This window comes from Silurus aristotelis (genome assembly GCF_946808225.1).
Source record: "Silurus aristotelis genome assembly, chromosome: 2".
NCBI classification, from domain to species: domain Eukaryota; kingdom Metazoa; phylum Chordata; class Actinopteri; order Siluriformes; family Siluridae; genus Silurus; species Silurus aristotelis.
The window spans coordinates 8,720,803-8,744,078 of NC_139575.1; the positions used below are offsets into that span (position 1 = coordinate 8,720,803).

General features: G+C 37.0%; 1 protein-coding gene and 1 long non-coding RNA gene across 2 annotated transcripts; one reads left to right on the forward strand and one right to left on the reverse strand.

Moving 5' to 3' along the window:
- The first annotated feature begins 10,657 nt into the window (after positions 1–10,657).
- Positions 10,658–14,784, forward strand: LOC310740857. The gene is made up of 2 exons (XR_014537775.1): positions 10,658–14,572; positions 14,606–14,784. It is a non-coding gene; the product is annotated as an uncharacterized lncRNA (long non-coding RNA).
- On the reverse strand, positions 12,877–22,010 carry uhmk1 (U2AF homology motif (UHM) kinase 1). The gene is made up of 9 exons (XM_083567544.1): positions 21,901–22,010; positions 21,423–21,817; positions 19,490–19,782; positions 17,534–17,725; positions 17,087–17,181; positions 16,920–16,996; positions 16,335–16,433; positions 15,665–15,753; positions 12,877–15,570 (listed from the first exon to the last, which is right to left on the reverse strand). Exons 2-9 carry the CDS (start codon positions 21,697–21,699, stop codon positions 15,424–15,426), a joined length of 1,269 nt encoding a protein of 422 aa, XP_083423670.1. The 5' UTR covers positions 21,700–21,817; positions 21,901–22,010; the 3' UTR covers positions 12,877–15,423.
- Positions 22,011–23,276: the final 1,266 nt, after the last annotated feature.

Sequence of the window (23,276 nt, forward strand, 5' to 3'; positions counted from 1 at the left end):
TAACAAATTAACAAAATTAACAAAAAATCGAGAGGTTTTGACTCTCCTTTGATGGTTTCTTTTTCAAAAGGAATTGTAAATGTGCTGTAGTGTAAACACAAAAATTGTGAATTACTTGTCATAAATGTTTTATTTACTACTTTAAATGAATAATACAATAATAAAATAGTTTTACAAACATTTCTATGTAATTTATTAGGACAAACCTTTAAAATGTTACTCCAAACTTTCAAACCACTCGTGAACTATCAGATATATATATATATATATATATAAAGTGGTAAAGCTTTTACTGATTTTCCCGGTCTCTTGCGGAAAGCATTATAGACCAAAAAACTTATAGGGAATTGTTTTTATAGAGTTTTAGGTTGTAATAATGAAATGTATTAATACAAATATAATTATTAATTATAAAATGAAGTAAAATGTTAATACAGTACAGTACTGTATATGTAAAATAGCGTTGGGGTGGCAATTTTTCGTTTATCGGTTTTGGAATGTTACCACCTGGATAAACAGGGGATTACTGTATATATCTATACATATCTTATTGCCAAGAAAACTAGAACATGTAAAATCCTTTCATTTGATTTTCCTGTCAAAAAAACTTAAATAACACGTATTTTATTTAATTCAGTTATTCATGGATCAGTCCTGTTTTAGGTATAGCCCACCAGAAAAGGAAACTGCAACCATGCAGATGATTTATGATGCATTTGACTTTCATTGCGTGCTTTTAACAGGGAGAGGGAAGGAGCTGGAACAGTTAAACGGGGTGATTTTCCTATTAGTGTCATTATCCATGCTTCCACAGGTCACAGTAAGCAATTAGCCACTCAAGCCCACCTGAGTCACAGACCTGGTGAAAGTGCACCAGCCGGCATTTAGTGTAACTCATTATTATGGCTGAGGATTAAAAATACAACCCTGTATGGGGGATGGTATTTCACCTCATCCAAAATAAAGACCTTGAATACCATGAATACCAATAACATGCCTTTGAATTGAACATAGAAAGTGTATTTTTGAAAGAGCTTTAAAAGACACTGGAAACTGTGTGGGCTTGTAAAATTCATCAGTGGGAACATTTCAGATTTTTATAATCGAGACAAAACTGTGAACATGCTGCATACCAATATTCCTGAAAATGTGAATTAGATAAACGACGTCCGTGCTCCACATTACAGGATGTAAAAAAAAAAAAAAATCAAATGTATTGACAGTTCTGTTGCTCTTTAATGACCTTTTCTGTGAATACAAAAAGTGAGATAATAAAAGCTCCAGTAGGGTTAGCTGTTGCCTTGTTTTCCTTGTTTATTTATATTTAATTAATCTTTTCTGTGATTAGAAATGGAACTTGCATATTATAAATAACTCATTTGTTCCATATAATAAACCCTTAAGGGTGGACATGTGATATATGATTATCTACTGAATGCATGCACAAAAATAAATCTGTTAGAACACCTAGAGGAAATAAAATAAATGCATTAAAGCCTCGCTACATATTCAGAAGAAATCACGAGGCAGATAACCATTCCATCGCAGCCTGCTTTTGTCTCTTTTGTTTTGCTTCTGGTTTTTGTTGTTGTTGTTGTTGTTGTTCTTTTGACCAAAGCACACTCAGTTTGTCTTTTTGAAGAGCTTTCTAAAACATGGACATGCTTCATTTCAGTAAATCCAGACACACAAATATTTGCAAATGTGCACATTTTAGAGTGGCCTTTTATTGTGGCCAGCCTGAGGCACACCTGTGAGGTCAATAAATTATCTCGGCAATGGAGAAGTGCTCACTAAAACAGATTTAGTCAGATTTGTGAACAATATTTGATACAGGCCTTTTGTGTACATAGAAAAAGTCTTAGATTTTTGATCTTATAATCACACTCTTGATGTCACCCAAATGAGGATGGGTTCCCCTTTTCAGTCTGGTTCCTCTCAAGGTTTCTTCCTCATAACATCTAAGGGAGTTTTTCCTTTCCACAGTCACCATGGCTGCTCATCAGGGATAAATACACACCATTCACCTTAACTCTTAAAATTCTGTAAAGCTGCTTTGAGACAATGTCTGTTGTAAAAAGCGTATAGAAATAAACTCGACTTGACTTTGAGTGAAGCTTGTTATACATTATATTGGCAAAACTTTGTAGACATCTGAACAAAAGATTGTGGGTTTTTTTTTTAACATCCCATTTCACATTTAGTACCCATTCGCTGTTAAAGGAACCTCCACTCTTCTGGGAAGATGTTCGACTAGATTTTGGAGTGTGTTTTGGAGATTTGTGCTCATTCAGCCACAAGGGTCTTAGTAAAGTCAGGTAGGTAAGGTGAGGAAGCCTGTGGTGCAGTCAGTGTTCCAATTTATTCCAAAGGTGTTCAATAGGGTTGAGGTCAGAGCTCTCTAGAGGAGATCATTCTCTCTAAACCATGTAACGCATATATTCATAGAGTTTGCTTTGTGCTTTGTTCGCAGTTCAGTTCACACGATTTCAAGTGAAGGGAAAATGTAATGCTACAGAATCCAAAGATGTGTCTCTCCAACTTTGTGGTTTGGAGAAGCATCACACATGGCTGTGGTCCAAATACTTTTTCTCCATATAGTGTATCTATCGAATATTTCATTATTATATTAAAACAGATCAGACATCTAATTATTGAACTTATTTCTACACATCTTTGAATCATTTCGAACAAAGTGACTACGTTTAGCAGCTCTGCAGAGAAACTAAGCTTTGAGAAATAGTTTCAATCGGAAACTGTAAACAGAAATGAGACAAATCTCACAAATATTGAGCAATTCAGGCTACTCTATTGATCACACATGACAAGTAATGACAACTATGTTAGTTTTATAACTCAAACAAACAAACAAACTTATGACAAACTTGGCTTTAAAAATCAGTCATCATTCAGCATCCTTCATGCTGACACTCTTCCTGAATCGATAGGAGCAGAAGTAGAAGGCCGTAGAAGGTGGTTCATTTGTATGAGCGTGTGCGTGTGTGACTAAAGAATCCACGTATTGGCCTAATGTGTGAGTCACATGTACAACCATTATATTTTAAGGGAACACAAAAGCAGTATATGAACACGGGCATATGAGTCCTGCTGTAATCTCAGTCCCCAAACAAATAAACAAACTGATGACAAACGTTCCTTAAACATAATGAACGTGATGAATGAATGTTGTAAATGACTCAAGCATTCAGTTGGTAACAAATATCTTTCTTAGTCCTGCAAGCGAACTTTCTGACCGCTTGTTCACGAAGCTTTCTTGTTGTCCTGATGCGCAGTTTCCTGTAAACCATAGCGCAGCACGGCGAATCCAAAACTAATAAACAGGTAGGCAGTATGCCACGGAGGGATTCCTGATCTGCTCTGATATCTCCTAACTTAATAAAACATTGGAGCCCTGTAGATGCCAGCATGCACTCCTTAGCCCTGCATGGAGCATCTTTCATGCACAATTAAACCTTTTAGTTCCAATGAAAGGAAAATGTAGTGATGTAGACATTGTTTACTAGTGTGAGCAACTTTGTGGGAAAAGGTTTTTTTTTTTTAAAGAAAATTATTTTTTTTTATTAAGAGAACATTTGGTTCAAAAGCAATATTTAAAGTTAGTATTATAATATTAAAATACTCATGTTTGATATTTAATATTTACAAGTGAAGTTCTTTAAAACCTGAACAGAATAATGACCTTTCTAAAAAAAAAAATAAAAAAAAAAAGGGAAAAGAACGATGGAGTGATTTTGCATAATATCATCCGCCTTTTTATTTGCAGGTAATACAAAAACCTTTAAACCTGTAAACTGGACTCTGTGTTGTAAAAACATTACACTTATTTATTTATAATATATATAAATATGTATAAAGTGTTTTCTAAAACTTGTATAGATTGTTAGATGGTTAAAAAGATCTTAAGTATGTATTATATACCCAAATTATTGTGTATTATTGTTTATTTTTATACAGTCACGGTTTTGCCTGTTCTTTTAAAGGGGGCCTTAAATTCTGGACTTTACCTTGCATTATAAATTCAAATACTAATAAATGTACCTGAGAAGACAAACAAATTTATCTTAAGATTGGAGGCACACAGTTGCAGTAGCATTAAATTATCCTTTTGCTAAAGCAAGGAGACCCAGACCTCTTCTAGCATGACAATGTAAATTGCCCAAAGTGAGCTCCATGCAGGAAGATCTTGAGTGGCCTGTGCTAGAGCTCTAACCTCTTTGGGCTGAATTGGAACAATGACTGCACCCCAGGCCCCCTCACCTTACCTACATCAGTACCTGATTTGTTTTACTTAAGTCCTTGCTGCTGAATAAGCACAAATCTCCACACTCCATAATCTAGCGGCGCATCTTTCCAGAAGAGTAGAGGTCATAATAACAGCAAATAGGATGTCCAAAAAGCACATACGAACCACGGTCAAGTGTCCACAAACTTTTGTATGTAGAGAATATATTGTATATGATCAGAACTGGTTAAATTCATAAAAATTACAATGATTTCATTCTGATTCAAATACATTTTTGCCGACATGAATATTATTTGAAGCGGTATCTTTAGGCGCTTAAATTCTGCATTGCACTCTAAAATTCCTCAAAGAAAGCAGAAGTTTCAATTATCTTTTGCACAAAGTCAATCATTCTCCCTATGCAAGGCTACAAATCAACATTTTTGCATTCTGTCACAGTAAGCAGTGCCTCATTTCATCAATCATCCTACATCAGTCATCATTCAGCATCCTTCACTCTTCCTGAATCGATAGGAGCAGAAGTAGAAGGCAGTAGTAGGTGATTCATTTGCGTGTGTGACAAAAGAATCCACATATTGGCCTAATGTGTGAGTCACATGTACAACAATTACATTTTAAGTGGAACACAAATGCAGTATATGAACACAGGCATATGGTCTTACCCTTTTCTTACTGATGATTCTGCTGCAACACACCCACCTATAGAGTCCTGCTGGAATCTCAGTCCTGGGGTTAATATTGCAGGTCTAACAATCGAACTGCTTTTTAAATTCAACACAGCCATTTCTTGTAGTGTGTGTGTGTGTGTGTGTGTGTGTGTGTGTGTGTGTGTCAGCACAGTAAACAGCTTCTCTATCATTGGTTATTCAGTGACAGGCAGTCTGTATAACTGGAGCCGCACTACTGCAATGAATACAAATACTAATAATACCATTACACAAGGCCTGAAATCTTACTCATATATCGTTTCATAAAGAAATATAGGAATAACCAAGGAAACCTGTGACAACATAGGGCCTGCTGCATCATTATACATGCCCAAGGTGTCCATTAGTGTGGGAGGGAAAAACACCTTTGTGAATAAGTTGATCCACAAAACGTTAATCTACTGTGTGACTCATGTGGCGCCATTATTCGTCTTTTGAATGTTAGTGCTGCCCCCTAGTGGCACTTAGAACGCAGTGCAGTCTGTTAAGTGAACGTGAATTTTCATTTCCAGTAATGCAGAGGTTAAAGTGTTCAAACCTGCTTAAATGTAAGGGATATAGAAAGTATACACCTTTCAGTGTGTATAAGGAAAACAGAACAAGAATACTTCACAAGAATTAAAGATGTCTGCCTTGAATCAGTTTTTTTAATAATAAAATTCACCAATATGAGGTTGTCAAATACCAAAAAGTCACGATATTATCCTTTTATATTATTATTATTATTGAATGTATGATGAAGGAAATCATGTTAGATGAATAAAAAACCGAAATACAAATGTTGAAATCCACCTACGAGTATCTTGTGTTACTTACATTTTTATTCCTTATAACAGGGGTCCCTAAACCTTTTTTTCTGTGAGGGCCACATAATTGTTCCTTTCTTTAATAGGGGGTCTGTGATGGAAAATTACATATGCCAGAGTTACTATCAGTATTATTGTGGAGAATTGCTGATGAATTTAAATGTATTTTACGATATGTACATATCACCTATTAAAAGAGCATTATTATTATTATTATAATGACATTTATTTCATATTCATTGCTAATGAAATCAAAACGTTTACGTCATGTAGAATGTACCATTCTGTTGGTTGGTGAGTGAATCCAACAAATAATTAGGCTACGTTAATAACCACGGGAAATTTTGTTTAAAAGCCAGCTATTATTATTAGATTAGATTTGATTAGATTAAACTTTGTCATTACACATGTATAAGTACAAGGAAAAGGAAATGCAGTTTGGGTCTAACCAGAGTGCAATATCAGCAAGTGCAGGATATACAGTGTTTACATGATTTACCTATGATTAACCATATTAATCAAATACAGATATGATGTGAGTAAAGTATATATTTAAAACTCAAATTTCTAAATATGTCTCTGGTATTGTTTAAAAGGCGGTTTATAGGTGAGAGCCGGCCATTTTCGACCGTTTATTAAATCAGTAAGGATGTTCTATTAACCTAGGCACATTGTATACATTTCTGCTTACCATGTTTGTAAAGGGTGGTTATTCAAGTTACCTTCCTTTCCCTTTAAAGCACTCATGCTGTTCTCCTCTGTCCTTATCAACAGGAAATTTCTCTCCACAGCACTGACACTCGCTGAATGATTTTTGGCCTATAGACTGTAGTTTGTTATAACTCAAAGTCACTGAGGTAGCATTTCCCTCCTGTATGAGAGAACAAGGGCATTATTACAAACCTGTCATTGGCCTTGCATGTGCTTCTGTTGTTCACCATTAAAATAAACGAACAAGACAACACATTCAGTCAGACTTGTGTATTCAATAGGAGAAAAATGTGCATAACTATTGTAAAGGCCAAGCTCAAGCAATTCTCAACTGAACATGATTAATTATTGTGAAAATGAAGAAATCGTTGAACGTCGGTAAAATTAGCGGTGCAGCTCCAAATTAATTAGGATCGTATTTGATTATTCTTGATAAGATCGCACACAAAATAATTCTGCTGCATTCAGGGCCTTGGCTGAATATATCAATTCCAGTAAACACACAACACCTATGGAGGAGTTTGAGAGATTTTATTTGGAGAAACAGGAGCATCACTCGTTCAATACAAAGTCCTGGACACACATGAGTTTAAGTACCTGCTTATGGAACAAGTTTCCTCCAAATATACTGTAGCTTCAAGCGGGACATGTGACAATAGGGAAATACTTCACGTATTCATTTCTTTATGATAGAAATAAAATGTAGATTTGCCAATAAACAAAAGATTTCTTTGAAATAAATTTTGTGCTACTGTACTTTTAGGAAACCAAGCCCAAGTCAGACATCATCAAACATATTTTTTGACATTCATAATCAACACATCTTTTATAGCATTAGGTTCTTACACCACACAGCAGTATATATAGTAAGGTAGGTGGTGGAAAACTGAAAGGCAGGGTGAGATCATGATTGTCAAAACACACAGAAGCTCAAGGACTCGGTAAAGAACTGATAACGATGATGAACCTATTGATGTGTAACACGACACATCGACAAAGCCTGTGAGTTTATTTCGAGAAATACTATTCCAGGACATCTGTTTTCAGTGTCTGTGTGACTTTTCTAACACCATTGTTGTTACCTTAGTTCATACAGTGTATATACTGTATGGAAACCCTAAGATCTTTCATATAATCATTTGGACTTTTCCATATAAATGGTATGGAGACCATCATTTGTATAATTACAATAATTTGCATAATTTGTCAAATCGATTTTTCCATGTTTTCAAAATTGGTGTTAGAATATTTAAATAATTCATAATAATGTTTTATTTATTTATTAAAACAGCTCTGATAGAGGACTCTCGCTGTAAAGACTTATATGAAAGCTTGTGTTATTAGTAACTGGGTTTGGGTTATGGATGTCAGTTACCTTCGGTGAAATATTTTCAGCAGACATTACTGATTTTCTCCTATAAATTCTGAGCAAAACTCAAATATTCATCATTTTATACTGTGTAGTATTACAATCTTTTGAGTTTGCCATTCTAATAGAATTCATAAAATGAGTTTTAGTGTATAACAAGTATAAAAGTGTATAAATAGGTAATCACACAGACACACACACACACGGAGGCTCTGGATCACATGAGGTTGAATGTATAATTTCTGCAGTATTTCATTAACGTGAACGATCTCAGTCAGCGTTCTCGTTTTACCTTTTAGTGAACGACGTATCCTTCGAGCACATTTTTATACGAGGAAAATATATATTGTTTCTCTTATAAATGTTCAAAATAAAACGTCATTTGCTGCTCTACTATACAACGAATGGACCATTTGCTCACTATGAAAGTGGGACAGCTGGAACAATCACAACAATCTGGTTGTGCCATTTTCGAAAAAATAAACTTAAATTCACAGCACGAACACGTGATAGCCGATCAAACGCGTAAAATTTTTTTTACACGTTCTTCACGGCAGGACGCGAAAGTCAAAGAACAAAAAACTCAAATGTTTTTTGTGAAAAACAAAAAACTCAAATGTTTTTTGTGGTTAAATGTGAAAATTCGATTCAACTGAATTATGAGAAACAATTTATTTCCGACTATAAAGCGCACCCATATATAAGCCGCACCCATTGAATTTTACAAAGATTTTTATTTTGAACATAAATAAGCTACACTGTCTACACTGAAACTAATGAACTTTACACAGGCTTTAATGAAAGACAGTGTCTGTTACACGGTGTAACGGGTGAAATATGTTGCGCTTCCTTTAGGAGCATAGCGGCATTTTGGGAATAACATGCCACTGCATTTTCTGGTATTGCTGCATGTGTGCAAGACCGAGGAATATGTCCTTATTATTTTCTGATGCTCATTTCTAAGTTTCTTTGACTAACCCGAAACGCTGTTGCCAAGAAAAATAAAAAAGCACGAGTTTTGGAAACCTGTCTGTGCTTATATGATTTCTGTTGCAACTGGAGTCAGTGAGCTCTCCCTTCACCCAGACTCAACGCGTTACAACGGCTTGTATCTAAAGAGTAGCCGACCAAGAAAGTCATTGTTCACTGTCTTCTTCCTTCCTTTCACAACTATTTCTCTCAGGAGTTTATCTTTTGGCATCGTCGTGCATTTAAAAAAAAAAATAAAAATTTTCCCGAAGCCGTGCAGCTCAGAACACAGGTGAGGTGCGTTTTTTTTTCGTTTCCGTTCAGAAATGTCATTGGTCTAATGTTATAGGGTTCAGTTTTTTGGGCTTGAAGTTTGTGAAACCGGGAAAAACCCAGGAAAAATTCATAAATTAGCCGCTTCGTTGTTTAAGCCACGGGGTTCAAAAAGTGGGGAAAAAAGTATCGGCTTATAGTCCGAAAAATATGGTAAATGAAAATTGGCAATATTTCCATGAATTTCATTCAGATTTAATAGATTTTATTTATATGCAATATTTAGCTTTAATCTGTACACTCGAGCTGGCCTGGAGAGGTTTAACCAAAGCCAGATGAATTAACGCAAATCCGTCTACGTGTCATCTGAACGTGTTTTAAAGGAAGGAATAAGGCACAAGGAAATCTGACCTTTTGTACAATAAATTTATCATGCCCAATACCTTCTGTTTCTAATCACATGAATGCAAATAGTCTCAGATATTGAGCAAAAGTGTATACTAGGAATATCACTGCAGTGTATAATATCAATCGGTATTTAGATGTAGTGAGAGTTAAACAATGTATAAAGTTTCTAGGGGATAATACAAAAATAAAGTTCAGCTGTTTTATATTTCCTGTTTAAATCTTCCCTGCTCAGCACTTTCAGCTGTAGAATCCATAAACTCTATAAACACAGCAATAATCATTTCTAAAAGCTTTACACTACGTCATCTCGTCTAGACTAAATCCACTGTTTCGCATTGATCTGTCAGTCAGCAGCGATATTCCACTCGCTGATCACATCATTACACACGTCGTTTTTAATCAAATACAAATGGGAAATATGAAGCAGCTCCGGGTTCCACGTACAAACCGACAACATGGACTAAACTGAACCCACGTAGAGGAAAGCAGATGGCTGCTGTCAAGCCCGAACTGCGTTTGATGTGAGTGAGACAGGGAGGTCCTTCAGTAAATTATATTTCTAATCCTCCAGATGGGTGCGGTGTCACCCTGTGCGCTGTCTTTTTCCACAAAGGCCTTTGTGGAAGATCATAGATCATAAGAAAGACTCACTCTTTCTTAATTTCGGTTTATGGCCTTTTGTAAGGAAAGCAGCTGCGTTTATGTAATGCATGCATAAACACACAGCAAACTTGTGTCTTTTTGTTTGTTTGTTTTTTTTTTTTTTTGGGGGGGGGGGTATGAGTCTTGGAAAGTCAGTTGGGGGCAGGTTTTTGGCACTTTTTCACAAAGTGTGGAATTTCTCAGAGAATGCAGAGATGTGCTTTTTTCATCATTTGGCAATTAGTTTTTTTTTTTATTGATAAAAGAAAAACAAAAAATGTGCCAACACGGCTAATTATTTACCATTGATGTATTACATGTATATATAGATTCCGATTCAAAGTATCGGCTACAACAACATGACATATAAGATATTAGGTTTCCTGCTTAGGGGCAAATACTTTTTATCAAAACTTAATGCTTGTTGAGAAAACCGCATTCTGGATTTCACACCCACTGACTCACGTAACACCCATACGCATACCCATACCCATACCCATACCCCAGGCTGGTGTAACACTATCTCTAAGAACATCCAGGCTGATGATTAATAATGTGCTGGTAAGTGATTATTTAAAGAACTTAAGGCTGTTCCAGAGAACGGGCGAGCTCATGTCCTTCTTCGCTTTCTTGAAAATACAAGGATGTCCATCACACATGCTTTTAGTATGCAATACAAAGTAAAAAATGGGGCATGCTTTTAGTCGTCATCAACGATTTTGCATGATGTGCTGCAGCCTGGTACAAAGCAACATGTACTGAGGAGTTTTGTTCCTTCTGAACCCTGAACAGCTATAGTCATTCCCTGACCAGCCTCATTTAATTATATTTTAATTTAATATGACAAAACAGTGCTGCACGTTACATCGCTGAGAAATCCGACAGCCATTCTCCATCCTGAAAACGTTCCCGATACAGCTTCACACCTGTCTGTTACCAAGCGCCAACACAGGAGACTCATTCCTTCAATGGCAAATAAACATCACAATAAAGAAAACTTCATATGCAGTGGACAAGGGCATTCGTATAAACATTGTCACCAATCCTACTACCAGAGATCACATGACTAAATACCTTTTGAGCAATCAAGAGTCATTAGCATAGTCTACTAAAACGCCAAATCTCTTAAATAGCCTGAAGGCATAAGGAAGGATCGGCATGTTTTATCCCCCCCGAGCTTAAATAACATTACTGATCAGAAGGTTGTGATTTTAAATCCCAGCACTCCCCAGCTGCCAATGCTGGGAGATTAAATAATTTCCTTCACTTTCAGTAATAAAAATGTGTTAATTAATTGTTAGTCTGGATAAATGCCATAATTAAAACGTGCTTGTTAAAAAATACAATCAGATTCATTACAGAGCTCAGCAACAGGACACACCCGGACACACCTTTCAGCATTCTGTACACGCAGGACTATTTTTGTAACGCTTTTGTCATAATCGTGTGGCGTAAAACCAAGGCGCACCTTCTTTCTTTTGTTAGCTCTCCGTGATAAATGAGATCACAGCTCTGTAACCCGGTCCGACCGCAAATACGCCGTATTCATAGCAGAAATAGCAAGGCAGATCAGATCAAACGAGTTCATAGGAAGCACCGACTGACTAAGCTTTTTTTTTTTTTTTTTTGTAGAGTCACAGTGTTTTTAGTTTTGTTAATTCAGGGGTTTATTTGGTACGTTAAAGAAAAATCAGCAGTCTGGGATTCTGTGAAATTTTTGTTTAAGCTGGTATTTATTGGCTGTCTATTCAGCAGCCAGATGTGTTAGTTAGCTGTGTATAACATGCTAGAGGAGCGAGGTGAGCCATGTGTTAGAGAGGTTCCTGGAGATGTGAGGAAACCTATAACTCTTGCATTGTAATCTAATATAAAAGAAAAAAAAAAAAATTAGAATTTCCTTCAATAATTGGATAAAACTTATCCTGCATGCCGAATAAATTGGCGAGTTTGCGAAAACGATATACTGTCACTTCGTAATTAAAAGAAATTGAGTCAGTGTTCATTGTCTTTTGTGTGTAATGCAAGAAGCAATCAAAATAGAATAAAATCTTGGCCAGTGACTTTTAAACATAATATGCTACAAGGCAGCTCAATAATTAAAGCTTTAGGTTACTTCTAGAAAAATTCCACTATCAAATCCCAGCAGCATCAAGCTGCCATGGTGTAGGCAAACCCATGAACTGGGGAGGTGGTAGGTCATTGGTTACGGCTCTGGGTTACTGATCGGAAGGTCAGCATTGTGCATTGAGTAAGGCACTCTGACCCCAGCTTTCTAAAAAAAAAAAAATCATTGGGATATGCTAAGAAAAGAAATTCACTGTGCTGTAATGTATATCTGACAAATAAAGTCTCTTCTTCTGTTCACTTGTGTTCCACCTCAACTGTAAGTCGATTTGTATTCAAGTCACAAATGAGTGACAGTGTAATGTTAAATTATTAATATATACAAAGACAAACGAGTATATAAATGCACCATACTAGCTAACTAGCACTACAAACAGTATTATTATCCACCACTACAGCCACCTCAGAGTAAATGTGTTAGCTCCGAGAATAACTCATGAGTAAAACTCCTCAAAAATAAAAACGAAGACCAGAAAGACGCATGTGTTACTACCTGTCTGTTCTGCATTCCTGTTCAAAACACACGTCAATCAGTAGCACTGTGCAACCTTTAGACGTCTTTTATAAAAAAATAAATAAAAAAATAAAAAACATTTTTGGGTATATTTTTTTTATACACTTCCTTAATTACAATCTCTGCAAACAACTGCCTGGAAGACTAAACTACTTTATCTCGCTCTGTAAGCGAACGCAAACTCATGGGGGTCAAAGTCAAATTGCATATGCATGCTGAGCAGAGCTTATAACAGCTTCAATAAAACAATGCAAACCTTTATAGCTACTATAGAGTGGGGGAAAAAAAAAACTCACAATCAGGTATCTGCCATGTACATTTTTTTTTCCTTGGAAATGGTCGATGTTTATTACAAAACGAGCTTAAGACCATTTTCTTTTCCAGGACATGATACTAGGATCTTCCTTATATTTGGAAAAAAAAAAAAAAAAACTTAAACAATTTCAGTGCCAGACCTACCCATATGCCATACTAAAAATCCCTGATTGTGACTTTCGTTAATGCGCTTAAGTACCATAATGAGTACAAGTATATATACTGTATATACTATAAAAACAACTCGAATGAATAAAACCAGATTAAAAATGACAGCGAAATGAAAAATGAGGAAAAACCTGTATTCAGAGCGTGTATCCACCCAGAGTAACCTGGCTTACGATGTTAATAAAAAAACAGAAAAACCACACATCATGCTACTGTAGTGGAGCAACACTGTGAATACAGCATACACAACATGTGTAGACCAATATCAAAGCACCACAGTGAAGAGCTGCTACACAGAGAGCAGAATAAAATCTTTGAAGCTCAGAAGCTTTCGCAGGTTCAGTGTGATTATTCACAGCAAACGCACAAACGTGAAGGTGAGCGAACTGTACGGAGCAGCTGAACTAAAAATATGTTCTGAAATCAAAAAAAGGGAAAATTGCATTTGAAGGCACATTTTTTTTGTTTTTTTTGAGTAAATGATTTCAGAGTGCATATATTAGTTCGTTTATATCTGTATCTCAACTGCATGTAGCTAGGGAGGTTTTAGAGATTATTTGGACCATTTTGACCGATGCATTTGTTCAACTGGATCCTATATGATCTATAATGCACGTAAAAAAAAAATTGCATACTTTTAGTGGGAAAAAAAACAAAAAAAACAACAGTTTTCCTGAAATCTTGGCATCCTGATTCCATGTTTTTGTTTGACCCCCCCAGATCACGTCTGGTGTTTTCTTTCACAAATCAAACCATAAGAGATTTCCCAGTCCTCAAACGGATATCCAGACTAATGTGCGAGTTCTACACCAAAAGAGTAAAAATGGATATGACGCTTTCAAAAAGTTCCTCTGCACATCGTACTTCTTCGAAATCCTAGTGAATAGAGAAGACTTCCTCGTCTCCGTGGCGTTTGTGCTGTCTGGCGAAGTGTTTCATTTCTTTTTAAAGTAGGCTGAAATGTTTCAACTTCTACAGTTTGCAAGCATTAGGATGTTTGTTTGTTTTTTTGGCCAAGAAACCATAAATATTTGCAGTCTTATCAGACTTATAGATTTCAGACAACCACCAAAATATATATACAAATAAAAAGTTTTAAGTGTATTAGGATTAGGGTTGCAAAGGGGTGAAAACTCCGGATAAATTTCCAGAAACTTTCCATGGGAACTTCATCTTGGGAATTTTGGAAATATACCAAGTGGGAAACTTACCAGACATTTATGTGAATTTATCAGAATTAATTAGAAATTTTGGGGAAATTTATATTGATGCTATCATTTACAAACATAAATATTTAGTTTGGTCATAATCTGACATGCATGCAAATTTATACAGGTTTTTTTTTTAATGCCATCGATTTTAATTTAATTGTTTGTATAATTTTGTTGCATGTTGTACATGTAGGGGGCGTGGTCTCAGTGGCCCTGCATTAAGAGTGCTGTGTGCATGTGATTGGTGAATGTACAGGGTAGAAATTCGACTGAAATTGGATCTGGATGTTTTCAAGATTTTTTTTAAATACATTAAAGACGCCTATTTTTGGTCAACCTGGAATTTTGTAGCTTTCTGGTTTATTCCCATTAATTCCCATGCAAAGTCTCCAGTCTTAAAAATTCCTGGACTTTTTGTAACCCTAATTGGGATCATATCCTGAATGAAAATGAATCGCATAAATGCAGATTGGTGTTGACCGCGACGTGTGCAGAAACGAACAGCGCGAAAAATCAGTGCCGTTTGAACGGAATGAGCGGATTTCCATCATCAGATTTCAGTCTGTCTATTTAAAGACTAAAAAAATCGTATCGGGACACAATCCAGATCCGAAATGCATGAAATGTGTCTAAAGGAGGAAGTGGTTTTCAGTAACAGCCAAAACATTTTTAGACGTATATAACATACATCTATAGTCTATAAGCAGTGTTGTAGTCTCTATATCGCACAAATATATTTGGTGATCATCTTTCTCTAAAGCATTACAGTTCCTTATTGCATTAATGCTAGCAAGCCATGGAAGAGGACATGCTTGTGTATTAATATGCATCCACACTATCTGCGTATGTATAGTTTTATATAGTAAAGATTATCCGAGATATTTGTGACAACACAACTGAGCTTTCTCTTTATAGTGAACAGACGTGTTTGTATGGAGCCCCTTACTGCACCGTCTGATACAGATAGCCTCTCTTATAGGCACTCAGCGGGTAGAAAGTGGCCACCACAAATTTGCCATCAAAAGTGCGGCCTGTCAGCAGCCTCTGGGCTTCTTTGGAGTCTCCAGCGTTTGCATACTCAACGAAGACCTGCGAGCAGGAAAGGACACCCTTATCTCTGTGCTTTATCGCAAACACTAATAAAAACCAGTGTTTATTTACAGACGACCTCACGCTCCTTTACCTGTCCTTTCCCGGGATTTTCTTTCGGAATCAACAGCGATAAGACTGTCCCGTATTTCTGACATTCTTCTCTCATATCCTCTATAATATCTGTGGAGGACAAAAAAATAAAACATGAAATGTTAAATATGGATCAATGAAAAAAATGTTTTACATTCAAGTCAAAAAGTGGAATATTGTCATCATATTCGTAAAAAAAAATAAAATAATTGCTGCACTTTATTTGCAGACACCTGGTCATAAGTTTGGTATGTGCTTTTTGGGAATCGCATTCCACAATTTAGTCTCAATGTGCTCTTCTAATTCCCTCCACTCTTCTGGAAAGATGTTCCACTAGATTTTGTAGTGTGATTATGGATATTTGTGTTCATCAGCCACAAGGGTGTTACGAAAGGCAGGTACTGATGTAGGTGAGGAGACCTGGAGGTGCCGTCAGCGTTCCAATTCATCCCAAAGGTGTTCAATAGGGATGAGATCAGAGCTCTATAACAGGACACTCAAGATCTTACTCACCAAACACATATCTTCATGGAGCTCACTTTGTGCACAGGGGCATTGCAATGCTTCAGCTTTGTGGTAACAGTTTGCTTTTTTTTTTTTTCTTTTCTTTCATTTGATACTCTGTACATCTCCCACAACAGTTTGGCAGAAGATCTGAGAGGAACACTCACCTTCGTATTCATCATCATTGTGCAAATGACTGTCATCTATTACGTTGAGCAGTCTGAGGACGGGCGTCGGCAGCAGAACCAAGTCGTCGATGTGAGGAGCTGAAAACAAAGCGGTTTTCTTATTCACCACAAGTCTTCGCAGTTACACGCTGAACAAATCTAATGCATCCTGCATGGCGTCAAATGTAAATATGAATAAATAAAGTACGATGTGTCTTTTTTAACTAAATGCTGTGGATAAAGGAGTGAAATACTTTGAAGCATGTGGGTATTTAAAAAAAAAATCTAAATGCTTCTTTACATTACCGGTCACTGATTCTTTTCCTATGACAGCAATCTTGAAAAATGCTTTACTGACAATATAATTTGTCCACAGCAGCATGGTAATAAATTATCCTATAGATGTGTATTTTGTTGCTATAGCATACTCTTTTTGCGGCAATAGGCTAATGCCAGAAAATCAGTTCCTGACTGATAAAAGGTCTGAGGTGACGGTTTAAACGGGAGTCAGAGAAGTCTATCTGGCAACCTTCATTACCAGACCTGTCAATAAAGCACTGTGAAGCGGACACGAAACTTTCATACCAAAAGGAATACTGAAAAAGGGGTTGATCAGTGCGGTTTTGGCGGTGCTTCGGCGGTTTGGGTTGTGGTGGAGCATGCTGATGAGAGAAAAGGAGAAAAGATACAGAGGTCATATCACACGGCTATAGGCGGTTTATTGATTTGGAGTCTTTTGGGGCACGGCCTACCTTTTGATTAGATCTCTCAGATGGTAGACGGGGATAGCAGGGTACACCACAGAATTGCTTGAAAAGATATGATCCACTATTGCAGCGCTGTTGTCCTGCAGAAAAACATGGTGTCCTTGTGTGAAAATAGAAGCTGCTCATTCATTTATTCATTTAGTGATTTATGGATTTATGCATTTATTAAAAAATAAATAAAATCGAGTACTATATTGAAATAAATTATACACCAGTAATCAATAATAATTCCTAAATAATAAATCCACCCGTAATAAGCACTTAAGTTGTATCTTATAGAGGAAAATAAGGAAGTCCTAAAAGATTCCACCACCAGAAAAATACCAACAAACAAAGCAAAATCACTTTTCTGACATCTAAAAAAAAAACCTTCAGTTCAGCAAATGATCCTGGCTGTAACTTTACACGTACATCATCCTGGCCCTGACTCACCTTCCATTCCTGAGACTTAACAGTTTCTTTTAGTTTGATTCCTGAGAACATTTCGAGAAGAATGACACCCAGACTCCACAGATCCACAGCGGTGGTACAGCCCGAATCTCCCTCCAGTCCTGCCTGAGCCAGAGAGTTCTGCAGCTCAGCCTCGGGGGCACGGTACCCATCCGTCTGGATGTATTTCACATCCTGAAATAAATGACAAATTAATGCTTCTATACTTGAAAAAAAGGCACGTTTCTTTCAAACAATTAAAGCGATGGTGATGTATTTTTAGTTTTACCTCACACATAAAGCGAAAATGAAAAATGTAATTCTGGATCATTCTGGTCTTTTTCCTGTGCTTCTTCTATACACACCATTTCTAAGATGTTTAGTATCACAAATATGAAATGATGTGTGTGTCGCCTAATTGTCTTGTTGACCGATTTATGTCGAACAGCAAAAGTTCAACATCTCCACTGAAATTTTATTGAAATTTCTACGTAAATTATTACAGTTTTAATTGCATTGCAGGTAAGCACTAGGCACCAAGCAGTGGTCCCTAGTGCTTACTTCCAATTAAATTACTCACGCTAGAACAAATAATAGGAGCTGGTAGCCTTAGTGGTTAAGAAATTAAGACTTTGGATCTAAGGGTCGTGAGTTTAAATCCCAGCCACACCACGCTGGGCCACTGAGCTAGGCCCTAAGCCCTAAAGCTGCTCAGTTGTAAGAATGAGATGAACCTAAGGTCTGTCAAATGCCATAAATGTAAACGTAAATCCCTGTAGTGATTATCCATAACACATTAAATTACATTTTTACAATCAAAGTCATAAAAAAGACATTTAAACACATTGAAACTAGCAAAAGCTGATAGCAATTCTTTGTAATCTGGGAAACAGAATAAATCATATAAAAGCGTAAACAAACTCTATTATAAAACATAATCAGACTGAGGTTTCGTTAGCCGAGTGATTTGATACTCTATCTGAGGTTCCAGGTGTGGTCATGATGAATGATATGGTATGAAAAACAGGGAAGGTACAGAAGAATTTTTTCTACATAAGTAGATGTAAAGTTTGCCAAACCAAAATCACTGTTCAAGATGATCATGTTTTGAGGCATTAGGAGGACGAAGCGCATTGGACTCTGGATCAGAAGGTGTTGAGCAACAAAAAGCTGCCACTGCTGGGCCCTTGAGCAAGGCCCTTAACCTTTAACTGCTCAGATCCCTTATTTCTTATATTCTTAACTCTAAGTCACTCTGGATGAAGGCAAATGCCATAAATGTAAATGCTGTTCTTCTCTTGTTCAGTTTGTGAATGAAAATAAAACATAACCCGAACAGGCCACTTGGTGTTGCCCTGCCCCCATTCTCCAATTATCCCCTATCTTCTAGTCCTTGTACAGGTCCTTATGGTACATTTAGTTTTGAATTGGTATCAAAGGGGCTTTCTAGGTGTCTCGTGTATTTTACAGCAGGAAGCTGGGGTCAGAACATAAGGTCAGTCATGATGCAGTGCCCCCTTGAGCACAGAGGATTAAAGTGGCAGCTTGGCTAAACTGGGGCTTGACCTTTCCGATCAGTAACCATGCCAAAAAAAAAGACTACAGACACATTCAACCAATGCAAAAAAAGAAAAAAAGAAGAATATTTTGACTTCCTGGACAGGAAATAAGATTCCTTAAGAGAGAACAGACTCAAAAGCCAATTTCTCACTCCAGGGGACCAAAGTGAGGGTTGTATAGTGTAGTATTACTATATGTCTAATAAAGGATTTGTTTACTAACATTTTAACACTTACTTAATTTAAAGCTTAGCATCAGTGATTCTAAAATCAGGATTTACGATCATCATTTGCAATTTCCAAATTGCAAATCCAAAAGACAGAAACAAAACATCAAGAGTCCTGAAAACACAACAAACAGTGCTTGAAGGAAAGCTCAGGTTCACATCCACCTCCTCACCTGATGCCCCTCTTTAAAGCTAAGCCCAAAGTCGATGAGCTTGAAGCATTCGTCGTCAGGGCTCCAGAGAATGTTGCGAGGCTTGAGGTCGGCGTGGACGTAGCCCTCTCTGTGCAGGAAACACAGCGCCTCCAGGACATCGCGAGCACAGTGCTGGATCAGCCACATGGACTGGCCCTGACTGCTGCCCCTCACCAGCAGCTCCGACACGCTCACATCCAGAAGCTCCAGCAGCAAGCAGCGGGTCGCTATGCCGAGCGGGTTGTGATTGGTGAACACACCGTACAGCGTCACTGAAGGGAAAGGCAAGGAATATGAACAGGAATGTGTGTCCAGTACATAAGTATTTACCCCCCAAATAGGTCACTTATTTATACTTGCTGCTTATTTTGCTCGAATCTATTAAAGATCCATCAATGCACTTTCATCTACAGTCTGTTAGGGTGTCCATCTGATAGCAATGATATGATCTTTGTATTCACTTTACAATATTCTGGACAGTCACTTAAGTTCCATTTACATTTACGGCACGTAGCAAACATCCACAGTGACTCTATCAATGAATAAATCAACCCTGGTTCAATGGGTTGCAGATTTAGGATACAACCAGCCTAAAACTCTGTTGGGAGAATTTATGCCACACATTTTATACAGAAAAACATCAAACAAACAGGAGAAAATAAGTTCTAGTTTAAGACCGTCATGAAGACGTAGGTCTCCGGCAGTGACTCAGCTGTTCGTACATCTAGGAGAAGTTCATTTCATCACCTCGGTGCCAAAACAGAAAAGAGTCTTGAAAAATGTTTACATGCCGTTTTTGCACATCTTCCAGGATTACTGCTATTTGTTCTTTCGCACAATATTCTGTCCACATATTTTTTGCCACTGTTCACTTTATCTTTGTTGCTGCCATTTGTCTAAATTGCACGATATTGTTTACATTTTTCTACTACTGTGCACCTTATTTTATTTTGTTACGACAGGTTTACTGGCGGAGCTATTTTGTGTTTTGTCCCCCTGCACTGTCCTGTGTTGTCTTTTTGCACTGTTTGCACCAGTTGCACACATGCACTTGATATGGCGAGGATTTTTCTACTAGTTCTTGGCCCTGTGTTTTTTCTGTTTCTGTGACTGTTATTTTATGTAGCACCAGGGTTCTGGAGGAACGTTGTTTCATTTCACTATGTACTGCATCAGCTATATATGGTTGAAATGACAATAAAAGCTTCTCGACTTGACTACCACTTACCCTAAGAGACTTTGGAACCAGTTTTTCGCTTGTTAATGCACCTTAAAGTGTTGTTTTCAGATTTTCTCCCGATTGCACTATTAAACAGTGTACCATTTCTTTGTCGCTTGCATTATGTCGAATGTCTGTGAACTGTAACATAATTTTGCGACGAAACAATGAAGAAACGAAGAAACAATGTTGATGTCGAGATCATGAGAAAACAGCATTTGTTATGACAAGACATACGTGCCTTATGACAAGTCGAGATGTCAAAACAACTCGTTATCATGAAAAAAGAAAGAAAGAAAAAAAAGATTATAACGCCCGGCCGCTTAGGACTTCCGTACCAATATAAAGCAGTATCTGGCAAAATTTCTTTCGGGAAGTTCAATCTTATCTTATCTAATGTTGTTGTTTGCGTTAATGCCACGCACATGAAATGAGAGTGAGGCGTTCACAGTAAGAGATGATGCTCTTGGAGTTTCTTTGACCTGGAAATTTCCTCCACTGCATTAGTATTCTGCAATAACACTTTCCCCAGAAGTGATCAGTTAACGTTGATCTCATCTTCCAGACATGCATCGCGTGTCTTGGCCAATGAAATGATATACACACACAGAGATCTGACACGCTTATTGACGCTTCCTGTATCTCCTGTTTTGAGCCTGTGAACAATCTGCAGACACACTGGAGCAGCCTTACCGATATTTTTGTGGCCCTGGATGTCCTCCAGGACGGATCTTTCTTTGAGAAAGCCGTAATCTCCACCCTGGGCGTCCAGCAGAAACTCTTTCACGGCAGCACAGCTGGATCTGGTAGAGCTGACCCGGTACACTGAAGCAGATCCTCCCTGTCCTAACCGAGCCTGCACCTTCCACATCTCCCCGAAGACTTCGAACAGAACCGGCTGCATGACCTGATCCACTTTGTTTCCGCTCCCTGCTGGCAGTCCCGGTGTGTTCGCGTTTGGACTGGACATGTTCTCCCGCTTCCTGAGCTGCACACAGGGGGCATTTAGTGCTGTCCAGAATACACCAGCAGGCTACTGTGGTTTCTTAAGCTTCAGGCTCAGTTAGCATCGGCTGTGGTCAAGCTACCTGTAGAGTTTGTAAACTTTAATTAGCAGTGTCGCACTTGATAAATAAATAAACACCACCCGGAACCGAGGCTCATTACTCACGCCATACTTCACAAAAACAACCGTCAGCCTTCGTGTGATTTGACTTGTGACCCCTGACTTGAATTTGGTTCCGAGATTGTAAGCAGTCTTGCCATTGTTTTGGCGGCCATTTTACCGGAAATGAGGTCAGGAGGCGAATCAGAGTACTTCCGTGTCACGCTGCACAAAAGCTCCAAGGTTTCACTAAGTGACTGACTGACCGAAATAATTCAGATTAACACCAATGTTTCATAAAATGTTACATTTCTGAACCCAAACCCCGATATAAATAGTATTAATTATATATAACTGTGTACATTTTTAATGTGTGTTTTTTGTTGTCTTAATAGCTGCAACAAAAGTGAGTACACCCTAAAAACATCTGTAGGTCATGTACCCATACAAAGCCACATGTCCTGTTCATCAGCTTCATATTTTTGTCTGCTTGACACGACCATTCAAATCTGAACATACTTTCCAGAAGACCAGAAATTCACTAAACATTTTTTATTGGTCTTATGAAGTATTATAATTTGTTGAAATTGGTTGGTTTTTGTTCAATCTGAGCCAAAATCATCACAATTAAAAGAACCAGAGACTTAAAACTACTTCAGTCTGTGTGCGTTGAATTTATTTAAAACACAAGTTTCACAATTTGAGTTGAATAAATGAAATAAATAAACTTTTCGATGACATTCGAATTTGTTGAGATGCACCTGTGATATTCCCTAATTAAATAATCACTGCATACATACAAACAATGCTTGTGTGTGTGTGTGTGTGTGTGTGTGTGTGTGTGTGTGTTGGACACAAAGAAAGAAAGAAAGAAAGAAAGAAAGAAAGAAAGAAAGAAAGAAAGAAAGAAAGAAAGAAAGAAAGAAAGCATAAAAAGAACGAACAATGGAAAGAATGATAGAAAGAACAAACAATGGAAAGAATAAAGAAAGAAAGAAAGAAAGAAAGAAAGAAAGAAAGAAAGAAAGAAAGAAAGAAAGAAAGAAAGAAAGAAGGGATTGTAATAACAAACATTGGAAAAAAATGATAGAAAGAACAAACAATGGAAAGAAAGAAAGAAAGAAAGAAAGAAAGAAAGAAAGAAAGAAAGAAAGAAAGAAAGAAAGAAAGAAAGAAAGAACATGAATAAAAAATACAAATAATAATAATGAATGAAACAAAGAGTGTATGGATATACAGCAATAATAATAATATATATATATATATATATATATATATATATATATATATATATATAATTTTTTTTTTATTTTTTTTTAAACAATATAGAGAGAGCAGTTTTAGAGATATAGATATAGACTGAAAAATCTCTCTACACAAGGAAGAATCCATGTGCTTGTACCATGCATTTTTCTAATATTCAGGCAAATCAGCGTATTTGA

What these genes read in the sequence shown, in the direction of transcription:
- uhmk1 (XM_083567544.1), bottom strand. Translation starts at nt 21,699, where the DNA reads ATGTCCAGTCCAAACGCGAACACACCGGGACTGCCAGCAGGGAGCGGA. An exon ending in CTGAGAGATCTAATCAAAAG is followed by an intron (nt 16,997 to 17,086) that starts GTAGGCCGTGCC and finishes TTCTCTCATCAG; the next exon opens with CATGCTCCACCACAACCCAA. An exon ending in CAATGATGATGAATACGAAG is followed by an intron (nt 15,754 to 16,334) that starts GTGAGTGTTCCT and finishes TGTCCTCCACAG; the next exon opens with ATATTATAGAGGATATGAGA.